The sequence below is a fragment of the Colletes gigas genome, unplaced genomic scaffold (assembly GCF_013123115.1).
Source record: "Colletes gigas isolate AHSC1104 unplaced genomic scaffold, ASM1312311v1 Colletes_gigas_Sc00023, whole genome shotgun sequence".
NCBI lineage: Eukaryota > Metazoa > Arthropoda > Insecta > Hymenoptera > Colletidae > Colletes > Colletes gigas.
Window position 1 is genome coordinate 3,330,406 of NW_025106652.1, and position 21,284 is coordinate 3,351,689.

Consider the following 21,284-nt stretch of genomic DNA (forward strand, 5'->3'; position numbering starts at 1 on the left):
CCCGCTTGCCTACCCCATTCACGACAACAACCTCGTCCTCTTCGCGGCGCGCTTCGATGACCGAGGAACGTACGGAACGTCGTCCTTCGACGATTTGACCGCGATTGGGCAGATTTTATTCTCGAATAACGAATACAAATTTTAGATCCCCTAATAAACTAGCGTTTAATTATTTGATACGAACGATTGAGGTGGTTCTTCGCCAATAATGGCTACCGGAACGAAACGAGTAGTTTCATAGTCTTCTTACTAGCGTAGAGGAGACCGGGGTTAATAGTAACACGGGGCAATTGTAACATGTTAAATAATTTAAGATCAATATGTATGATACAATACTATAATTGAAGTACATGTATTCGTGCCTTAGCAATACAGTTACTCAATAAATAAATATATCGAACGAAATGACCTTTCGACGTCGTAAAATAGTAGTTCTTTAGTGCGTTAAAATTATGATATAAATATTCCTCGTGCAAGTGACTACTTCTTTTTTCTCTTGATCTTTAGTCTCGTCCTTTTGAATGAAATTATGTAAGTAGTAATACTTTTTGAGTTATTGCATTCCAAAGTCAAAGTGTTACTATTGACCCTGGTCTCCCCTACGTACTTTGTGTCATCACCTGAAACGAACTGTCCCTAAAATTTCAAATTACAATATTGGTTCAACGTAGGTGACAGTCAAATCGAGACTCCTAATAATGGCTACCATATCGAAGTGAATACAGCAGAACCTTTATTATTGCATTGGATTGTTTTCAGCAATAATCGAGGTTTAACTATTCATTTTCCGTCCAGTATACGCAATTTGTATCGCTAACCAACCAAAAACTGCTAAAATCTCGAATTACGACGCTGGTCGGCGTAGGCGAGGGTCCAATTAGGGCAACCGTTCCTTCTACAGACGCGTGTTCTCAGGCCTCGCAATGCTAATAGCGTTCGAGACGTTGTTCGTACAGCGTGATACGATTCGAAGGTGTTACCATGGTACACGCAAAGGGTGTTACCGCGAAGCAAGGTCAGAGTACCCGCGAGCGTCGACCATTTTTACGATTCAAGGTCCGGCGTAATCGCGATGAAGTCGTCCCGCCGTCACGTACTCGAGGGGTTCGACGTTAAAAGCGAACATCGACGAGGGTTTCAACGCTTGGAAGCGGGTCCGCCATAGAAACGAGCTGCGCCATGACGTTCTTTTGACCCGTTTGACCCCATGCACACTTCTCACGATGCATTATGGCGGCCGCCTCGAGGCCCTCGGCCCTTCCTTCATCCTTTCCCCGTTGAAACTCGGTGGACCAACCAGATTACGTCCCTCTCTTTCTCTCTCCCCTTTTCACTTGTTCTCTGCCCTCGCTCTGTCCCTTTTCCATCGGCTCTTCCTCGCCCCGTGGGTCTCTTTGTCTCTCTTGTTCTCACCGTATTATCCCACATATAATCGAACATGCTGCGAAGGAAGAGAGAAAGAGAGAGAAACGTCGAGAAAGAAAGGCAAGGATATACGAAGGCTTTCGCTTCGTGCTCCTTTGGTGTCTATACGCATCCTGGTCTGCGGTTTCTACTTTAAGCATCGTGCACATCGAGATAGGCATGCCTCGTACCGAGACACCTCTGGATCCGACCGATGACTAACGACGAGAAATTGCCATAGTACACAGGCTATGGGAGTTACGAATTTGTTTCGTAGGTACGATGACTCATGATTGGGCCTGTCGGCCCAACCCCTATCTGACGTGCGATCCTCGGACGAAAAAGCATGAACGTTCCTTTCGAATCACCTGGGGTTCCCTTTAATTCCACGCCCTTTACGATTACGATTCGTTTCATAATTACAAAAGAATTCTTATTTATTAGTACCCATGATTATCGATACCATTTAAAGAAGAGACTTATCAAACCTGTGAAAAGATGGACCAACACAAGATCGTATCTGAGTGCTCGAAAGAACAATGAATGTGAAAGATAAGAAGTTGCAAAAAGCCTAACACACACCGAAGGAATCAAAGTTTCGACGAGGGTACGCGAAGTGGGTTAAACCGTGCAAAGATCGTCGAGGTACGGAGGCTCTGTATCAAACGAGATTATCGAGCATACTCGATATTCCACGAATCCTCCGGAGACTCTCGGCTTCGCTGATCGCTCGTGTCGCGTCGATGAAGTCCGAGATCGTTTCGAGAGACAACGAAACGACTTACCCGGGCGGTGCCGCGGTGGAACGAAAGACAAAGAGGACGGAAGCGAGAGGATCCGAGAGGGTTGCCCGGGAGAGGAAACGAGAAAGAGGCAGCGATTTGTTGCTGTAAACGCATGAACGATCGCATCGAGGTTAACGGAGGTAACCCCGACGTCCGAGCTCGGGAAACAAATGCCCCTGGATTTACGAGGTTACGGGCTCCGAAGATAACGGCGCGCCATGGCGAGTATGAAACGAAGGGGGTTTTAAGGCGAACGCTAATCCCGCGCGTGCGCGTTAAAAACGCGGTATGAACGCCGGGGCAATAAGTTAACCGTCGAAACATCGGCCACTGTACTTTCAGAATCCCCCTTTTATCGCGTATGCACGCTCTCGATTGCAGAACTTGCGCGTACTACTGCTCGAAAGTAGTCGAAGGACTAACAAACTTCGTATTAACAGTAAAACTACCAAAGCAGTCAAAATGTAATGTAATTTTCTATGAGAGAATGAATAAACACTTATTTGTTTTAAATTCTTTAGTACAAATAAATACATTATAATTGTCGGTAGTTCTAGTGTTAATCCTGATAAAAATTACACAATCGATATTTATTACTATCGAAGTTTCTCTCCTAAATATTGCATGAAAGTAAATTCATTTTTTGCTTTATGTATCGATCACTAATTGGCAAGAAGACGACATACGATGATGTACCAGTATTTCTTGGAATGTATTAAAAGTTGAAGATTATTGTTACCCAATATTTTCGAATACAGTGTTAGAACGAACGTAACGTAGTTTCTAAGGAATTTTTCGCGACCTGAATGACGTACAATGAGTAAACCGTCGAAACATCGGTCCCAGGACTTTCAGAATCCCCCTTTTATCGCGTATGCACGCTCCCAATTGCAACACTTATGAGCGCTGCCCGCTCGAAAGTGGTTGGAGAGCTAATAAACTTCGTGCTAATCTTGACAAAAATTACGTGGTCGATGTTTATTACGATCAGCGAATTTTTAGCCTGTACGTTCAGTCGAGGAAATTGAGTAGTCTTTCCCGTTCTGTAGCTGAAAAATGTAATCTTTTTAGAGAGTGTGAAAGGTCGAAGCTTATTGACATTACAGCTTCGAAGATAATGCTGCGTCAGAGCAGCGAAGTGAACACAGCTGCGAAAGGGGATTTGAAACCAACGCTAATCCCGCGCATGCGCGGTAAAAACGTGGCATGAATGGCGGGCAATAAGTTAACCATCGAAATATCTGTCACTTTGCGTTTATAATCCCCTTTTATCGCGTATGCACGCTCTCGATTGCAAAATTTGTGCACAGTACTATTCGAAAGTAGTTGAATAGTTAATAAATTCCATGCTAACTCCGACAAAACTTGCGTAGTCGATATTTATTATGATCAGCTATTTTCTAACTTAAAAATTGATTATTTATCCTTTGAAGAATTTAGAGAGACTTTCCCGTTTCTCGGGTAGAGAAACGAATAAATTAGATAAAAGTAAATTTGTTTTTTATTTTCCGTATCGATCATTAATTGTCAGGAAAGGTACTTTCGTTAAACTTTATAGAGTTTTTAAAAAGTTAAAGATTATTGATGCGACATCTTCGAGGATAACGACGCTAATTCTGCGCGTGCGCGTTAAAAACGCGACAGGAATGGCGGGCAATAAGTTAACTGTCGGAACATCGGCCACTGCACTCTCAGAATCCTCTTTTATTACCTATGTACGCTCTCGATTGCAAAACTTATGCAATTATTGCTTAAAAGTAGTCGGAGAGTCAATAAATTTCATACTAGACCTGGGAAAAAATAGGAAGCTAATATTTATCACGACCAGCTATCGATTACCGATTCGTAGCCCAAGAATTATTCAATCGTTGAAGAAACTAAGCAGTCTTACCAGTTTTTCAGCTAAAAAATTTAATCTTTTCAGAGCGTCTAAAAGGTCGGACTTATTGACATCGCAACTTCGAATATAATTTCTACGTCAAAGTAAAAGAGCGAATGTTTCTAAATTTTGCTAGGAATAAACGTCTTATTTACAAAATGGGCGAAAAATACCAGCCACGAATGGGTAGAAAAACGAACGAAGAATATTCTAAAATAAACACGCAGTTTAAGGTTTTGTTAAAAGCGAAGAGTGATAGCTTGAAACTCGTGTTAGCATCGTAATTGGCTCCACTGTTGGACCAATATTGTGAGTACTATTAATCGTCGAAGATCGACGAGCCACTGCGTTTTCAGGATCCTCTTTGATATTTATCAAGTATTGACTTTTCACCCGCGGACCGGTTCGCCTGATCGATCACCGAATAAAGAGAAATCACGAAGTGAGAGCATTTCGAGCCTCGGTCCCTGAGAGATGATCGTTCAACCAGTTGTGCTGAAACGACATCCTATATACGACGCCATTTATTTGTGCCAGAACTGAAAACAATTATAAGTTGGCTCTGTACAACCGACTATGTCTCGCGAAATTTAACATTAATTCAGTTTGCATGTTTTTCTGTATTTTTGTATTGGGGGAAAATATGTACCAAGTAGGAGTTCATTGGTGTTGCAATACTGTAACAATTGGGACTCTTCAAATAATTTGACCCATTGCACAATATACACCAAAATCTATAAACTGAATTGATATTGAATTTTAAGAGATATGCTGTGAATAGATGGGGTTATAATTGTTCCACTTTAATGATTTATATCTTAAAAAGTGTCGAATATCTGCACCTAATATTTTTCAAACACCAAAAGGGATCGTTCAACTATCATTCTGCAAAAGCACGTTAATCCTTAAGTGGACTCTCAATCTCAACTGAATTATTTTACTTAATGTTGACTTTTATCAAATTGATAAATGAAAATCAACTTTCCTTTAAAGCATTTAAAAAATAATGAACTAATGGAGAATTACATACATTTTCAAATAGCTAAATTGACATATGGACCGTTTATTTTGAAAGTGGTGTAAGTCCATTTTCTCTTGTTTCGAGAAAATTAAAGGTTAACATATCTGTTAATTAAAAAATTTAGGCAAATTATATGAAGTCTGGCAATGTTTCTACTGTTTTATCAATATGTAATTTGGTTATATAAATTTGTTTTAGGCGTATTTTACTAAAATTATGTATACTTACGGGCTGCAAATGGACTTACACCACTTTCAAAATTAGACAATTGTAAAAGTCGTTTAATTTCAATTTTGAAAAATCAAATATCACTTAAAATATACTTCATATTAATCCAATTTTGTTTTCAAATAATGACACGACATAAAATAGAAGTAGTATTTTTAATTTTAGACGCTAATTACATTGTTAAAATTACAAGATATTGATAGTATTTACTTATGCTCTGCATGTGGCGGTGTTTCGAAATATGCATGATGCACCGGAGGTATATAAGGTAATAACTGTTTGATGTCTTTATATTTTTCATAAGTTATAGGCCTGGCATCATGGTACAAAGGCGACAGGGCGATTTTTTCAAATTTTAGCGGTCTTCCATGACGTGTAGGTAATAAATTTATAGTTTTAAATTCTTTGTCCTTCATCGATGTTTTATATAAAATAGTGTATGGTGCACTTTTAAGAAATCTCATCCAACATATTTGCAACCAATTTACCTGTTCTTCATTAGTGTTTTTTCTTATCTGTTTTTTAATCGCATTTTGAAGATTTTTTATTGAAACGAAATTTTCTCGTTTCATTTCATGTAAAATATATAAAATAATCATAATAACCATCGGCAACCATCTGCTAAGCCACCTACCTCTGTCAATTGGACTTACACCACTTTCATAATCGATGATTATGCAATTTCATTTACCAATCATTTTTAAATTGTACAAAACATGGGAATTTTTTAAGAAATTAAACACGGACTAGTTATACATAAAAAATTTACATTAAATTAAGCATGAATTACGTGATATCTCATTCTTTTCAAAAATGGACTTACACCACTTTCAAAATGAACGGTCCATATATTAAACAATTATTAGTTTAAACTTGTAGAGGACCGCAGTGACTCCAATAATCCATTTAAGGGTTAAAATCGAAGTCGAACAGAGCTAACTTATAATTGTCCTTTGATTAATCATATCTTAAAAAGTGTCGAGTATCTACACCTAATATATCGGGAATCGCCAAAGGGGATCGCCCAACTATCATTCTGCGAAAGCACGTTAAAATCGAAGTCGTACGGTTGGTGTCGTACCCTTGTCGGATATCAACCATCACCGGACGGCGCCTGGGTTGCGATATTTCAGCCATAACTCAACGCTGACAACGACCGATGCGAGGCAAAGTAGAAACCAATCCGCAAAATAAGGGTAATAATCTTTCCCAATCGCGGTTAGCTGATCGGTTGACACATCTAACTGCGCAAAATATATCGTTACGTTCTGGATTCCCATCGATCAAGATTATGTCGATCGCGGGACAGAGGGTCCGTTGTCGACCAATCGCGGGCGCGAGAAATCTCGCGGTCGCGTTTGCCAATGCGTTACGCCACGCTGATAAATCGTTAGGCGATTGTCCGGCGGACAACGTTGGTACACCTATTCGCCCGGTCTCCGCTTGGAAAATAAATAGTCCGAACGTGCAATCGGTTGTATTAAATGCACGTCATAAATTATCGCACGAGCCGCAAGACGTCCGTGTCCCGGACGACGCGATGCACGTTTAGTTTTCCTGACGTTCGTTTTTCCTCTCGCAAGAGTGATTCATCGCCTGTCGCGGTTGCGCGGATCGAGGACACAGATCGCGATTAATAAGCCGTTGTCGAATTAAATTGCGACAAAACGGTGTTGCGGTCCTGGACGACGAATGGCGTTCGAGTCGAAGTCCTCGATATTTACTATCCAGCGAAACTCAACACTTGTAGTACTGCACGCGCGTTCTTATATACTATTTGCACGTGTGAAATATAAACAAAAATTTTAATCCGTCGAAAAAAGTCGGTTGAATACTTCTTTCAAAAATTAATTGATAATTGTTATACAATTTTCAAAAATTATGGATTGTTTAAAACGAGCATTTTGTTTAGAATGTTTTGATGAAATTCATTCAAAAAATGTATACGAATTGTGAGGTGATATTTTTTAGATTCGATACTGTTGGTCCACGAAGACCATCGCCGCCAAAACGGAGAGTATAATGTTGGTCCCCGGGGACCAACATGGCGTTAAACGCGTTAAAAATAGTCCCAATACGGTCGCGCGTAGTCTCGTTATAATCGAGAAAGTTTCACCGATCCATTAATAATACTCTCACGGAGATACAATGAAAAATAAAATAGTTTTTAGTTTGCATTAGTGGTTGTCACCGGATACGCCCGCGGCGACCGCTTTGAAGCTCCGACCAGCCTGGTTTTGTTTACACAGCTGCCGACTGTTCAAGTCGAAGGGTCTCCGCGGCCGGAGAAAAAAATTTGTGGTGGGGATAATACTGTTGCATATATCCGGGCAAAACTTTTGCATATAGTCGTGCATTACTGTAATCCAATATTACAGGGAAGAATTAAGTTGGATTTTTATCATATACACCACCCACAAAACAAATACTGGATTACTATTCAAATGTCGAACTACAAGCTTCCATAACTTTCTTAAAATTGATCAAAAATTGCAACGACAGAAACTAAATTAATCCTCCATTTTGTCACCTAGTTATAGCTTTTAATCATTAACAATTCCAATTTTAATTTTAAGATTCTTCAAATACCAAAAAAAGTGACACCAAAAAGTTAACAAACTTTATGAATTTATCAGTTTTATTATAATTTGAGAACGGCTGAACATACTTCGAAAAAATTTTGTATACGCGTGAAAATTTATCTAATTGACCGAACAGGCTACTTTATATTAATCATGACAAGATATTAAAAAAAAAAGTTTGTCTTTTAAGACCGACAGCCACGAGAGCGATGTCGCAGAAAATATTTGGTCTACGAATTGGAGTAATCGATAACGATCTAACGAGACGATAATCGAACTTCTTTGCAACGTGCTTACGGCGTACGAGGCATATTAAAATGTACACGGAAGCGTGAAATTTTTTAATCCTCGGTCTTTCGCTTTTGTCTCAAATGGAAGACGCCTGTCGTGCGACTGTCCCTTCCGCTTGTCACCACAATACAACGAACGAGGTTTGCATGCATATATCGAGGTTCTATTCTAAAGTAAAAAATATCCACCTTGCAAGATAAAGCGTTATCAAATAAACTGTCATTTTCGACGGTTAAAGTAAACAAACTACTAACGATTAATGTATCGATTCGGTTATGCTCCTTACTGTGTATACCTGTACCGATAACCGAGCGACTTCGCCGTGTGTCGGTTATGAAACAGTTATTTTCAGAGCCGAGTCAACCGCAAATCTCGCGAAGTCACAATTTAAGCGAAAGCAGTTTGGCATTCCCGTTTTACTCCCCCACTTTCCTACGTAGATCGAGACTTCACGGTTTCAAATTCCTCGCGAAGTTCACCTTGACTTTGCTTCTATCGTTTTTCGATCCGTCGACGAGAACGATAACGTCGTAATCGACGGTGAGGCATGATTGCTGGCTACTTACAAGGAGACCTTAGAATCGTAGAAATTGATTTTGGAACGATAGTAGGTGCGAGTTATAGTATGTAGTATACCTAGTATCAAAACACCCCAATAGAGTTCTTCACTATGGGCCTTCGTTTTCGAGATACTTTCATTTAAAGTTTGGTACCTATGTAATAATTGACCCCTGCAACCGAAAATAATTTTTCTAGAACGATATGAAATTTTTTTTTTCACCGAAAAATTTGTCCACCTACTGAATTTTTTTCTCGAAAGTACGTAGGATTTCGGGGGTATGTCTATTCACCAAAAATGATTGTAATCGACCCCGGCAAGCAAAAATAATTTTTTTAGAATGATTTGAAACTTTTAAATTTAATTTTTTAATAACTTTTCAACGGAGCCTCAATCAAGAAATTGTTATTCTTGATTTTCGTCTTATTTTGGCCTCCAGAATCTTCCATTAAAATTTTTCCCAGACCGAATACCCTGTATAATATACCTTGCACCTGCTATCTTTTCAAAAGCAATTTCCACGACGGTAAGGTACCCTTGTTAGTCCCGCGTGGTCAGAAACGTATCACGTGGCGCCACGTGCGCTTATCGGGTTACCCGGTTGGTCATTGCCCGTCATCGGACACCCGTTGTAAGTAACTGCGACCGGCTGCAACCTGGATTTGCCTCAGTCTGCTATTCCTTATCTCGTTGCAATCGGCTCAGTCATCGAGCTACTCGTTTGCAACTTTAAAGCGCGTCGCGTCGCGGCCTGACGACCATTCAATGGAAATGAAGGAACTGATCTTTTCTTTCGGTGCTCTGAAGGGGGTAGTCATCCGGGAGCACGCCTCGAGTGCCGTGAAAAAGTCCGTGTCGCAATACTTCCTATAGAAATTACGTAATTTATACGGGATCGAACCGATCAGTGGCGTCCAAAGGCGCGAAAGTTCGACGAAATGGCGCTGTCGAGCAATGGTGTCGATCAGCGTAAATAAAGACGAAGTACGGCGATATGCAGCGACGACGATACGCTCGACTCTTCGCGATCCTAAATGCGCCATTCGTGCGGCGTAAGAACGACGAAACTCATTGTCGGACCGAACATAGTGCCATTTTTTCATTAATTTTTTTATGGCTGTCTGAAATATGGAGGTTAACTTTTTGTATAAAATAATTTTTAAAAGATCAACGCTCGTCGAAATTATAGTACGTCAACAATTTCGTCATATTGTAAGTTACATAAGTACGAGGTTTAACTCTCAATGTCAACTGAATTATTTTACTTAATGGTGACTTTTACCAAATTGATAAATAGAAATCAACTTTCCTTTAAAGATTACAAAAATTATCAAATAATTACATTAACTTGTATTAAATAATTATTAATGTAAACTTGCGGAGGGCCGCAGCGGCCCCAATAATCCACTTAAGGATTATAATATTTTTGGGCAAATTGTCCCGTGACCACGGATACATGGAACATTTTATTGCCTCGATATTTTGTTGTTTCTAACAAGCAGATGTTTTGATATTCTCGGTAAATATCTAGGTCCTAAATAAACGTATACAGCGCAGAAGATAGATACGAAAATATCTACGAAGATTATTAGCCACCCAGAGTTTCTTCTTACTCATTATTCGACCCATGTCCCAGATAAGTACCACTTAGCTAAATTTCTCAAGATACTCTAAAAATGAAATACGAGTATTTAGAAAGTATCCTATAAAATCAACAATCGAAATATACGGACCTAATCACGAGTACAGGATTACGTTTAAACATCGTAACTCTTTTATTAAAAATATACCAATTTAAAAATCTATCAACAGTACCTACCGTGGCGACTATAGCAACGTATTTAGTTTGCGATCGCTCAACGCCTTGGTCGGGCGTTCGTAAGTAAATCTTAATTACAGACAATTAACTCGTTACAGTACGACGGATCGATATAATTGATAGATGGACGCGTTGTGTATCGAATTCCGATCGATCGTCGGACGCTATCGTTTCATTTATCACTCCGGGGATTCCCGGGTGAACTTTCTCACGATAAAAAACGAGCAACGGCACACTCGGTACGGAACGCGCGATCGATTTCGACGACAGCCACGATCGATATCGAGAAATCGGAGGATCTTCGGGACGGTGTTCATCACCGTCGGTCGACGAAAGAGAAAGAGAGAGAGAGAGGAAGGTAAGAAAAGAACTAGAAGCACGGCCATTAGGTTTATTTGCCGTAATTGGGGGAGCTTTAACGCGCCAAACCAAACACCGGTTATGGCCGTCATAAACCTACCCACAATCACTTAGAGCTGGCGCGCGGTACGCGCTTTTTCCCCTATTTATTCCGCGCGACTTGGGCTACTTGTGCAGCGATTACGGGAACAGGAGCGCAAAGTAGAAAAGGAAAATATCGAACACTGAGTTTTCCTTATCGCTTGGTTGCTTCTGGATTCCACCTAGCATCGAATTAATGCCAACCTAAGATATAAATACTCAATAAGCGCTCCACACGAAACAATTAAACATTAAATTTTGTTCTCAGCCAAACCCCATAACTATAATTGTTTGCTTGTTGCGTTTGTTTAACACTAAACAGCAGTAAGCAATACGAGCAGATTATATTCTATTCTCAAGTTTATACAAAAATCATAAGCTTTACGTATAAATGTGAATTATTTTCCAGTTAAATAATGGCAGAATATCGAAACGACATTGTCATCGCTTCGTTTCTCTATCATTTTGTTCCCCTCGCCGCTGCGCGTTTCTTGCGACTGATACGTATCTGTGTGCGATGAAGACGTATTATTATTATTGCTATTATTATTATTACTGTTATTCTCGATCGTAAATCAACGCGACGCGAATACTTTTGGAACGCATCCGATTTCCAAGCGTCGTTTACGTTTTTGCGACGCGACGACTCGAAAGTTGCAAAAACGTTGCGTTTCGCGTCGCGGTTGAATTTGTGAGCGAGCTACCCGCTAATTGGCTGAGGTACCGTCGCTTTACGATCGTACGGATCAAGCGTACTCTCGTCTGACACGAGATTCATGCTCGCAAAACACGGCGTTAACGAGCGCGCCAGCAAGTCAGCGACGAATCCCTTCGCCCGGGAGACATCGACGCCTGGTCGCGCATGCTTCGATCTGATGGCTCCCGCGAGCCAACTAAAATATCGAATATCGAATGAAAACAGCCGTTCGCTCGTTGTTCGTTAAACGAAAAGTAAAATTTCGATCACGGAATGAAATATTTCGTGGCAAAACGGGCACAAATTTAACTGTCATCGATTCATTAACCTAAAGATGACTGTTTCAAGACGATTAGTTATATATTCCCGTCGAGTATAATTTACTCGAAGAAACTAATACAAACAGACTAGTGTAAAGATAAATGAGATTCTAATCACCGATTCACCATCAGCAAACAAGAGTTTCGAGAATCTGGGACTTGGATGGTCATCCATCATGGCACCGATGACACTCGGAGCAGTTTAACTCCGATTACATGATTGCATAAGAATCTGTGCGCTTTTACTTCAACAGTTGCAAGTGCAAAAATGGAAATACAAAAATTAATACGGTGACTGTCGATGTTAATATTAATTACAAATAGTAAACAAATGAGTTTTTATTCGTTCAACTTGGAACAGAAATTGATTGTCAGTTGCCCTAATGTGGAATACATTGGCGACGAATGCAATCGATTACACGGAAACAACACGTGTTCGTAAAAGAATATTGAAGAAAATATCGCAGTCTGAGTTTTTGCAAGGTGATCTTTGACCTAATATTATACATAATAAGGTAAGTGCAACAGTTTTGTGTTAGTTTAATATAAATATATATAAATATAGTATTCCATATTACAAGCACTATGAGTGCTCGCTAAAGACTAAATTTGCTACCAGTCAAAAGAGCATTTTCCTATAAATTCATAATATTTAAGTTTTTATAAAAGTTCTGCAAGTAAGTGAAACATGTGTATAAAAAAAAAGTATTCCATATTAGGACAACTGACCCTATAATTTAATAAAAGTAATACTTTCACTCTCATATATACACATTTACCATTCTCATGAAATTTTGTACATACTCGATAGATATTACTGTTAACTCAACGATTTTTAATTTCGCCTGTATATTTTTCGATGGCAAATGTGCGCAAAAGAATTTCTTCCACGGAATACTAAAAATACCGGAACACTTGGACGAGGACCGCGCAGCTGTCGATCGCTTATATCGAATAATCGTTCGCGAAAAGTACTTTTCCGCGAAACTCGGGATTTATTTTCCTACGATGACCTTTATCCGCACCTCGGCGGCGGGAAACGGCAAATCTTGAAATAATATTTGAACGAGTGAAAACCCATCGTCGCGGGCGATAGAGATTCGGCGCCGGTTCAACGTTCATCCGTGGCGGCCACGTGTATCGATAGAAGCGGGGCCCTGCCCCTACCACCGGTTTTTTGCGAAACGCGGGTAAACACGCGGGCCCAACCGAGGGAAACCGCCTGGCTGGCGATCCTTCAGCGGGGATGGTTTACGAGCGGAAACCGGCGCCGCGCGCAGCCCTTTTGTTCGCCGCGAACGTGGGACTTACAAATTGGAATACAACGGGCCCGGAGTTAGGAGAATCGTTTCACGCATCGTGGAGGCGCCAAGTGGAAGGCAAACATCGATAAAAACTGCATGAATAAAGCACTAATGGACGCTCTATGGACAGGGAATAAATATCGAGGAGTACTCTGAACGACTATAGACTGGTACAGGTGGCGACAACAGAAGATCACTGTTTTCCATTTCTTTTATTCAAACGTGTCTCCTAATTTCTCGATTTCCCATTCGATCTCATTCCTGGGACCCCTCTCCGCGCTTCAAAATGGTGGCTGTGGACTAACTGGGTCTGCTCATTCTATTTTCATAACTTGATCAGAATTCTACAGAAATCAAATTCTAATTTAATATTAACATTTTTTTTCTAGAAAAGAAACTAAAAGAAATGGCAATTGTAAGGATATTTAACTCATATTTCTTTACTTGTTGAACACCTTGCACGGCTATTAACAGTATAATTGCCGCTAAAATATGTTCGGAATAAATAAATAGTCGTACGACAAATACAAAATTAGGCCTGAGAAATGGTAAATATAAGTGACACGTGAGGATCGGAGGCAAAAGCGAGATGAAAAATTTGACTGAATCTGGTTCCGCGTCGGACGGATAAGACAGACACGCAATGGCGGTTTCCCCGCGAAACGTTTGACCTGTACGGGTTTCGAATGTCGGTCCTGTGCACGCGAAACGTATTCAGGAGCGATCAGGACTCTTATCGGGGCGGATAGTATTTCGCGCGAATCACCTGACGACGTTTAACGACACGCGGTAGCTAATTTGTCATACGGCCGCGGAGCACGGCGACATGCGTTGAAGTAATAACACGCGTCGCAGCAGTTAACGCGCCCGTCAGGCTGCACTTTAAACGCGAAACGCAATCAATCTTTTCGGAATCAAGAATCTCAAAGATCCCCCGGCGTTCTAACATTCTAATTTCTACGAGACGTACTCGTAAATTATCGTTAACCGCTGCGATGCATCCGGTGTAATTGCTCCATTACAGTAGACTCCGTTTATTGGATTTTTGTCAATAATTTAACGAACTTCTCCTGGACTCTTATTATCTAAATGTCATTCTATTTGTTAACAAAACTTATTGTTGTCGATGCACGTCAGATAATATAAATATACAGATGGTAACCGTTTTTTCTTTTCATCCTCAATAATCTTAAAAAAAGCAAAATGTATGTGGAAGAAGCAGGGTGAGAAGTATTCTGACGGATTCGTCCCGGCTACGCTATTGATTATCAGAAGCTCGCAGAAATTCGGAAAGATCAGTGACGAGCGTCAAATTCTTTCGTTGTTGAAATAATAAACCCAATGGCGGTCTGTTTAAAGTCGCGGACGTTCTTTATTAATCAGAGATGGATAAAACGTTGTTCGACTAGTGAGAATAAAAGACAATTAACAACATCCTACAACGATTTACTTACTACATTTATTTAGATATATTTATGAAATTACAATTACCGTTGTTTGAAACGATTATTTTTAAATTCATATTTCAAATTTTTGTCCGTGTTCGACACGTTACTCAACAATTTTATCTATTTATAGATAAGAATTTCGTTCATCTTTGCTATCGATGAATCTGTCCAAATTTTTGACAGCTACTGATCTGTATCGACCATAGCGCCAACGATTGGTTTGTGGCTAAGCATTACAAAGTAATCAGGTCATTACGCAATGGTATTAAACGAATTCTAAAATTCCTCTTCTTATCCGTACGAATCGACCAATGACTAACTGTAACAATCTTGTTATCAATAAAATAAATAGACGATTTTCTCGAGGTCTCAAAATGTGATTTGCTAAGTATAGTCCATTCATATCTATATATCGAGTATTATAAATAACACTGATACAAATACAAGGTTTTTCAAGAAAACCAGTACCCGATATTAAATTATTTCGTTAATCTATGATAAAGTGATTCGATTTGAGATTATTAAAAATTTATAGCGACACAGGTGTGCTAAAATTGTAACAGGTTTACACATTGAAAAATTTCATAGGATCTGTTACCCAACGTTAAACATTCGTGGCACGATACGATTATCCTCTCGTCGGTTAAGAATCGCTGCTCCGAACGAGCAACCAATTTTTGTGACGTGTTTGATTTCCTAAACGCCCGCGGTACGCTGATGTACACAAACCAAGGGGGTTCTGGGTATATTGTTCGCGCGTGAATCACCGTACTATTATCGGAATCGGATGTAAAGGTCACTGACTGCACTCTTTCTAGAATCCTGTAGTTCCTTACTCCTACGTGAAACGCGTTCTAAAAGCTACGAGCGATCCTCGCGAATGCGTTTCACCCTAAAGGGTCCGCTAACAGCGACGACCTCGACATCAGGATCGACGAATCGATCGGACTCGACGATACCCCGGGGCTACCGTTGGCGAAATATCGCGATGAATCACCGACGACTCCAAGGACGACCGTTTTTATCGCGGGTCTGGGCTCTTCTATCTTCCGCTACGCTGACACTCCACGAAAACACCCTCGCGAGAAATGACGAATCCTCCAGGAACGAAGCCTCGAGGAAACCGTGAAGGCGGTGGACGTTGACGCTGTCAACCATACTTTTACCCTTGGTCGCGTGTAAATCGTTTTACGAGGATCGCGATTTGCGCTCGGGACACGTAACGTTGCCCGTAGCAATGATTTTGATATCCTCCGATTTATTGCGGGTTTTTTCATGGGCTTGGATATCGAAATAGTTCCAGCGAATTTTCAAGAAGATGATTCGAACGTGGAGTTGATAGATCTGAAAATATTTAGATTCTTGGCTCTGAAGATATCCAATCTGCTATTATTTAATTTTTAATAATCGTCTTTGAATTCAAAATTGAGAGATCTGACAAGTGATCTTATATTAAGAGACGTTGCTGAAGAAATTATACTTGAAAACAACATTTTACCCTAGAAATGCTGTGCGTTGTACTATTAGTATTATTATTTAATTTCTTTTGATAGACTTTGGTATCGAACATACGTCCATCTGCTGTGAACGATACTTTCAAGAAGATGGCTCATCCACAGATACGAAGCTAATAAATCTGATTAATGATGCGATATTTGGGGGTGTTACTACAATACTGGAGCATTCTATTCTAGTTTATGCTATATTACGACCATTACTTCATTTTTTTCTATAGACTTCGAATGTTAACATCCAGCTCATACTTTTAAGAAGATGATTCATCTTCAAGAACGATACTGTTAGATCTGATTAATGGTTCTAAGTTTAGAGGTGTTGCTGTAGGAACTATACCTAGAAACAAAATTCAGCTACTTGGACCTGAAGATGCTCAAGTCTAGTTTGCACTCCCATTTCACAATAAATAATTTAATTTTTGTCCAAAGTACGATTCACAAATTGTTTATATCGCTTAAATACCGTGGAGGATTCACGAATCACCTTGTATATAGGGAAAAGTAGGGTAAAACCGCATACCTAACATATTTCTGTTGCCTACAAAAAAATCAGAAGGCAAACAAAATTTTATTTTGATTCTTGGAAATGAGAAATGCGAAGTACAAATTGCTCAATTATCGTTATGTACGCATATCTTGTTTTAAAATTGAAATTTCGTACGAAATTAACGTATCTGTCAAGTATTTGCACAAGTATTTATACCCCATTACGACTATATGTCAACGAGAATATTCTAACTGACGTATACACGAACGAAGTTAATTATTTATAAAATAGTATGATACGTTGCAAAATACGAATAACGAGAAGCAAATATCTATTCGTTAATCTTCGCGACTTCTGTCGCTTTTGAATTCATTATAGACGAGAATATGTAGAAAAATAATGTTTCGTTTCATGATATATCTTTTAATAAGTTTGTTAAGAATTTCTGGTATCCGAATTTTTGGATTTCTATTGTACTTCTAGTGTTGAATACAGAAATATCTCTGTTTTCCCACATTTTACTGAATTTATCTTAATATTACACTTAATATTATGCTAATATCTAGTCTGGTAAAGATTAAACTTCGTCGAAATTCATTAAATATTGCGTCAACTCAACCGTGAACGTAAAGAGCTATGTAATCCTAGACTACGGCGCAACTGAAGTTTCGATTGGCGCAAAATGTGTCGATAATTGGGTCGTTTGTCTTACCTTACTCGTGTTACAGAATACCAAACATAAAACCCGCTTTAGACGATCAATGGAAACATTTGATTTTCACAGTCAAATTCATCAAACATTAAGTGGCCTCGGACAACAGATGAAATTTCTATTCATATACAATCGAACTATTTGTAAAATATATTACCGTCTTGGGAAAATTAACAATGAAAAAGATAGTGATAAAAGGAGGTACTTCTTTGCTAATCGAAGCAACATAAACAATAAAACGTATATTATAACGAGTATCTTAACGTTTCGATCGCCGTCACGTGGCCCGATTCTAGGTAACGTTGAATTTAGATAAAAACGTTCTGGTATCTCGGCCACGTAATCCGAATTTAAAGCCATAATTGGAAAGCTATCGGTCGAATACATTCCCAAAGAGATGCGATCTTGGCATGTGTACATACAATGGTGGTCGTGACTCAACATTTGCACCCATTTCTAATAAAAAATAACCAATTTTCAAGTCACGCTCATCAACCAACGTTATACGTACACCTGAATTTGATCACTTCACGAATGCACTGAAGGTTCGCCAACTCAAAAATTCGTGCAACATGATCGAGAAATCAGCACGTGTTACCTATGCGCATCTTCAACGGGTATTCGCTGCAATTAAAAAAAGCTATCTTGCCCCTGCTGCTCTAATTACCAAAAACATATCGCGCCTTTCTTTCGCCAAGTACAATACACGGTTGGGTTTGCTCTTCGCTACACGTTCGGGCGATGACGCGATAGCGAAGATACTCTGAAAGAAGCAATAAGTTGCGGAGATTGGTTCACCTGTGTCATAAGACGATCAGCGCCGGTACCCTCCTCGTCCTTGAAGATGATGTCGGCGTTGTAGTTGGGCACGAGGTCCCGAAACCTGGAGTCGTGCCTGGACACGCGTCCCTCGCTGAGCCCGCTGGCCGGCAGCGTGTTCTCGCTGACGTTAGGCACATGCTGCTTGAACACCAGCGGCGTGATCTTCCTGAGGGTCGGGAGGCGTCCGCCGCCCCTGCCAGGTCCGCAGGCGAGGACGAGACCGCCGTTGTCCAGCACCGGCAGCCAGAGACCTAGTATCAGCAGTAGCACCTGGAGAAGCGAGGGCGTCGCGCCTCGTCTCCTGAGGACGCAGTGATGGCTCGCCTGAAGGCCGCGACGACGATGATGATGGTGCACCATAATCACGCGGCTCTGGCTCGAAGACGACCCTGCTCTGGTCACTGGTCCGCGATCCTCGTGTACGTTGCTGCAACCGTCGTCGTCGAACGCGTCGACGGTACCAGCGAGTTTTCGCCACCACCACCGCCGATCCTCCTCCTCCACGTTTGACACAACGACGATGACCCAGACGACGCGGACTTGGACGACGAGCTGCCTCTGCCAGTCCTTCTTCTCCTCCTCTTGCCACTGACCTCACTCACGCTTAACCATAACCAGGGCATCACACACCCCCCCTGCACGCACTCTTATCACCGTCGCGACCGTCGTAGCTGCGTCGTCGTATCGCCACCCGCGTAAGCTAACGATCCTTATCGCGCGATCGAGATCAACGGTGAACGAACCGTCAACCGATGCTACGGTGTCGCTGTAAGACCCCGCCGAGTTAGGAGAATCTCTCTCCTTCTGGTCCCCTTTCTCCGGTGTCCGATCAAAGTCGTTTTAACGCCGATTTGTCGAACGGAGCTTCCCTACATAGTAGCGACCGCGGATAAATCGTCGCCGCGCGATCGTCACCGCGATTCCCTACCGTCGGGATGCTATGAACGCTATCGAAACGACGGCGTTCTCCAAAAAGATCGTGACCGGCGCGCGCCTCAGACTCTTCCCGGGAGAGGTGTACCCGCGATCGGACCTGACTCACTTGACTGAACTCGATATTTGCGAGCGCGGTCCGGAAGCTCTCTAGTGCACGTTTTCCGGACGAGTCGGTGGTGGGAAATGCGTGATGGGTTTCGGTGGGTACCCTACGTTGTTCCTTTGGCCTGGTCTGGGTCCAGGGTGCCCCTCTTCCTGCCCCCACCAACGTGGCCAACGGCCGGCCGGGCTGCTGGCGCTGGTTGCAGCTAGCTGCTGGCCCCCGTGGGGCTCTCACGGCCTCCGAAGGTGGTGGTGGACGATCCTGCCCCCCACCACTACGGCCCTTCTGGTACCCGACGCTGACGTCACCGGGCCCCTCGAGACTCCATTGGTCGGGGCGGGGCGTGTGCTAGGTGAACGAGGACAGGTGCACGACGCGGAACAGAGACGCTATGAAGAAAGACGGAAGAGGGCGAAGAGGGAGAGGATGAAAACCTTTTTAGTTTTCTCCTCGTTCGATTCGGTTCGATCGGTCTGCCTCTCTGTTGCTCCCCTTTCGAATCTCTTCTGTCCGCTCGGGCTTCCTTGCCCCGTCTGTCCTCTTTCTTTTACGCGTCCACCCGGTCCCCCCACTTCGCAACCGATTGATCCTTCCTCTTCGTCGTTTTCGTTGTCGTCGTTACAACGTTTTACCTTGTTACTACCCTCTCCCTCCCCTACCTCCTACTTCTGGTGATTTCCTCGCCGTGATCCTTACGCCAAGTACCAGGCGGCGGTTGCGAGAAGATTCTCAATGACCGTCTACCCCCTGAGTCCAGCGCGCGTACCCTAACCTGGCGGTGGGGTGGGCTGACCTTGACTTCGGCAGCCGTCAAGTTTCGCTCTTCTTTACGATTTTGTTTTTTCTGCCGCGAGTTTGCTCCCCGATTACCATTTTTATCGCATTCCTACGCTGTGTCGGGAGCCCCGGGAATTTTATCCAACACAATGTCTCTGGACGTCTTCGTGCTCCACCTTCGAACCGCATTTCCCTCTTTTCTCATGCTTTACGCGCTCCCAAAGTCGTCGAACGTTGATCGTCGAGCGACGCTAGGCGTATCGATACCTGACAGTCGATCGTCGCGATGAAAAACGCTTCGAAGAAAGCGGGCCGGGGAATTTTTGTGCAAGGTACGCGACACGAGTAGCGGCACGCGATGAAACGCCACCAGTCACAGCTACGAGCCAACTGATATGAAAGTCGAGGTCTGTCCAAGGACAAGGAGGGGAGAAACCGGAGAGCCTACCCGAAGTGTACGGTTTACTGATAATAAACATCTTTTGTGAATGCGTGGTCGGCCCCACTCCGCCAGTGGGCAATCTATCATTGACACATCCCAATTTACACGGTATAAACAAAGCCGGAGTCCATGAAATTCCGGAGGCAATCCTAATTTTACGGCACAAAGAGAACCTCTATTTTTTGCAAACGATATCGGAGTACCTACTTGTCTCGTTGTGTTCTCTGTTAACTTTTGCTCCAACTTATCGACACCTATGACAGGACCATGCTGAATCGGAGTATTTTAATCAACGATTTTATGTAAATTCTTCGAATAGTCAATAACGAGTAATAAAATCAGAAAAAGAGATGCTTGAAAAAAAGAAACTTGGATGGAAGTGACTGTTTCGGAGAAACAAAACGGAATGCATTATTTCAAGAAATAGATTTGACTATCATTGTCAACACATTCTTGGAATCCTGTCCAAATGCTATACAGAGCCTCGAAGAATGTTCGTTTCGATGTTGTTCCGACCACATTTGCAATTTTCTATCGAAGATCTCATACATCGTGTGAATTTATAGTGTAAACACATTCTTTTAACATTCTTCCTATCCAAGAGCGGCGCACCGTGTGATTTCGGTTTAAACAGTAACTCCCCAACCTTTAAAATTGTCCAAATAATGTTCAATAAACCAATATTTTCGAGCAGTTACGAAAATAAAAATCTA

At 41.6% G+C, this 21,284-nt stretch overlaps 1 protein-coding gene across 1 annotated transcript in view; it reads right to left on the reverse strand.

The window, feature by feature from the left end:
• Positions 1-18,673, reverse strand: part of LOC122401304 (sonic hedgehog protein A) — a 75,306-nt gene extending 56,633 nt beyond the window's left edge. The window contains exon 1 of the mRNA XM_043403369.1: positions 18,290-18,673. Within this exon, the coding sequence (XP_043259304.1) occupies positions 18,290-18,673 (384 nt within the window). The remainder of the gene's footprint in view (positions 1-18,289) is intronic.
• Between the last annotated feature and the right edge of the window lie 2,611 nt (positions 18,674-21,284).